Genomic DNA, 2603 nt, shown 5'->3' on the forward strand with positions numbered 1-2603 from the left:
TGATGACTTGCAGAGGTGTCAACCAGGAGAGAGGGAATAAAAGGAGAAAACCACTCCGGTTGATGTCGAGCAGAATGAGAGAGATTTATTGAGGGAAAACATGATATATATAAGCTATGACAAAAGACTGCTGATGACGACAGTCTGACCAATCACAGTGAACATTAACATGACTACCAACGGTTAAGTAATAACAACAAAAAGCCGGGGGCCGGGGCAACTCCGTAATGATTCCGACGAGGGGGTTTTCACTTGCGTAATACAGTGTACACCAAAACTAGGTATTACGCGTAATGTAATACCGAAAAATAGGAAAATATGCCCTAAAACGGTAGAATTTGGGTTGCAAAGCTTGTGTAAAACTGGCGTAATACCGCGTAATACACGTAATATGTAATACACTGTACACGAAAATTCCGAGTGAAAACCCCCTCGGATTCCGAGGTGATAGAGGACTCATTCCTCGTCGAGTATCTTGTATCTTGCCCTGAGCAGCCAGTCGAGCCCGGATGATTCCGAGTGATCAGGCCCCCTAGTCACCCAACTCGTCCTTTCGCGCACCGCAGCACGTTTAAGGCCCCCTAAGGTGCTTTTTTTTTTCAAATTTCAACACCCGCTTTGCCGCGTTAGAAAGGAAAAAGTCCAAAGATTTTTTTTAAAGCAAGGAAAGAACCCTCGAATTTTTGATAATTTTCACAGAGCTTGCCCCCTTAAAATCATTTCTACCAGACGAAGAGCGGGTGACCGTAAGAAATTTACAGTGATTCGGAGTCCCGATAAGTTTGCGTTTACATGCAAGCATTATTGTTGCTGAGATGCTCTGCAGTGGCTTACCTTATATTTGTCGATGGCGGACAGGACGGCGAGGTCGTCGGAGTGTGTAATGAACACCCTCGTGCTGCCTGTCTGCAGGCTCCAGAAAAGGTTCATAACGCCCGAGAACCAACACAGCGGGGACGTCAGTAAAAGCATGGCGTCCGAGGCCTTACCTTCGTCAACACTGCTGCCAGCACTGTCAACATTTTCTGTCACGATGACGAAAATACCATGGCTTATTTTTTAGTACAGGGGTGTCGTCATGGGTTTTTTCGTTACTTTTCCAAGATTTTCTCGTCATCGTGACGAAAAAACTCGTGACCACACCCCTGTACTAAAAATTAGCCATGGTATTTCCGTCATCGTGACACAGAATTTTTAATGTGAGAGGTGTCGAGAAAAGAGCTGCTCATCAAATTTGACGAGCGGCTTGCACCAGCCTTTGGTCTGATAGGCACGACTGTCCTGTAGCCCAGGGTGATCCAGGAGTCAGTGGCTCAGAGCGACTTAACCAAGGAAATGTAGTATTCCGGTAGGGTCCAACCCCTATATTCTGGCAGAGCGGCTGGCTAGGCTTTAATATCGTCTTAGACTCGCAAACACTCTGGTCGAAGGGACAGTACCCAAAAGTTACCTCGCTGAGCCGATCCTGGGCGTGAGCATTGTCTTGGTGGAGAGAGGAGCCCCAGGCACATTGTGGGGAGCGAACACTTTATATCGTCAGGTCAACCCTTACAAGGCACCCGAACATATCCTGATGATGAGTAACACAATCAATGAATGACATCGTCTCGAAAGCCTTTTGCTTGCCGCTCTGGGGAATTGGGGGCTGGAACCTGGAACCAATGTAAGCGCTGTAAACGAGAGACGAAGATTGTGCTGGTCCGACCTGTGTCATACCTTTTGCATCTGTGCATTTGCTCTGCTGTTCAACTGATCTGTCGCGCAAGTTGGCGACGCCACTAGTTTTCGATTATTTCGCCTCTGTAATAACTCAGCTAAATTATTTTGAACGATACTCTTAAGCTTGAAATTGAAATTCGGACCGTTACCTCCGGACGCCATTGCCATTGCAGGGGAGCAGGTCGAGAAGCCATTTAAGACAGAGTTTCGACCGACCGGCACTCTTCACCTCTCGTTTCCCGACGCTTGGTTTGTCCGGAATACTGTATTCCATCCCCCTTTCTGGGATAAAAGCTTGAGTGTGCCATAGAGAATCATAAAGCGATTGAACTCGCTCCAGAATTTACAGTGTGCGAGTAAATACGTACGATGTGTTCGCCAAAGTCAACGTGAGACTGCTGTCTCGCAGCATCACGGCCTTTGGCATCCCCGTCGTCCCAGACGAGAAGAGAATCACAGGCGCATGCTGGCTGCGGTCACCGAGCTCGACGGCGCGGTAGGTGTCCGGATCGGGTCGGGGTTGAGTGGCCTCCCCCATCCGCAGTATATTTAGGAAGGTCTTGGCGCCATCCGGAGGCTGCCCAGTCAGGACGACGTGCGGGACACCCGGGTAGGCAGCCATCGCGGTTCCAATACGGTCCGGTTCAGAAATGACCACCTTGGCTTGGGTCAAGGTGAGGGCGTGCTGCATTTCGGCTACGGGTTCGCGTACCGGACATATGAGTATGAGTATTTCCAGTTTTCTCTGGCGCATGCGCAGAACACTAGTTATCAAATTTTCGTGTTTTCCTAATTTCGTATTTTTGATGATTTGTGAGCCTTGGAGGTAAAAATGAAGTTGGTCCGTCCTCAGAATTGTTTTAAACTAGTTCGCCGTCGAAATT

The 2603-nt window shown here is 48.4% G+C and overlaps 1 protein-coding gene across 3 annotated transcripts in view; it reads right to left on the bottom strand.

The window, feature by feature from the left end:
* The window catches only part of LOC113215551 (uncharacterized), a 19538-nt gene extending 16941 nt beyond the window's left edge, over positions 1 to 2597 (bottom strand). The window contains exons 1-4 of one of the 3 annotated variants that reach the window (XM_052268366.1): positions 1869 to 2231; positions 1717 to 1800; positions 1451 to 1652; positions 835 to 1012 (exon numbers count right to left, since the gene is read on the bottom strand). In XM_052268366.1, coding sequence (XP_052124326.1) covers positions 835 to 1012; positions 1451 to 1479 — 207 coding nt within the window. In that variant the 5' untranslated portion in view covers positions 1480 to 1652; positions 1717 to 1800; positions 1869 to 2231. Of the gene's footprint in view, positions 1 to 834; positions 1013 to 1450 lie in introns of all 3 variants that reach the window. The other 2 variants (XM_052268365.1, XM_026435188.2) reach the window with 2 other exon arrangements.
* Between the last annotated feature and the right edge of the window lie 6 nt (positions 2598 to 2603).

Source organism: Frankliniella occidentalis, unplaced genomic scaffold (genome assembly GCF_000697945.3).
Source record: "Frankliniella occidentalis isolate FOCC.00 unplaced genomic scaffold, Focc_3.1 Scaffold68, whole genome shotgun sequence".
NCBI lineage: Eukaryota > Metazoa > Arthropoda > Insecta > Thysanoptera > Thripidae > Frankliniella > Frankliniella occidentalis.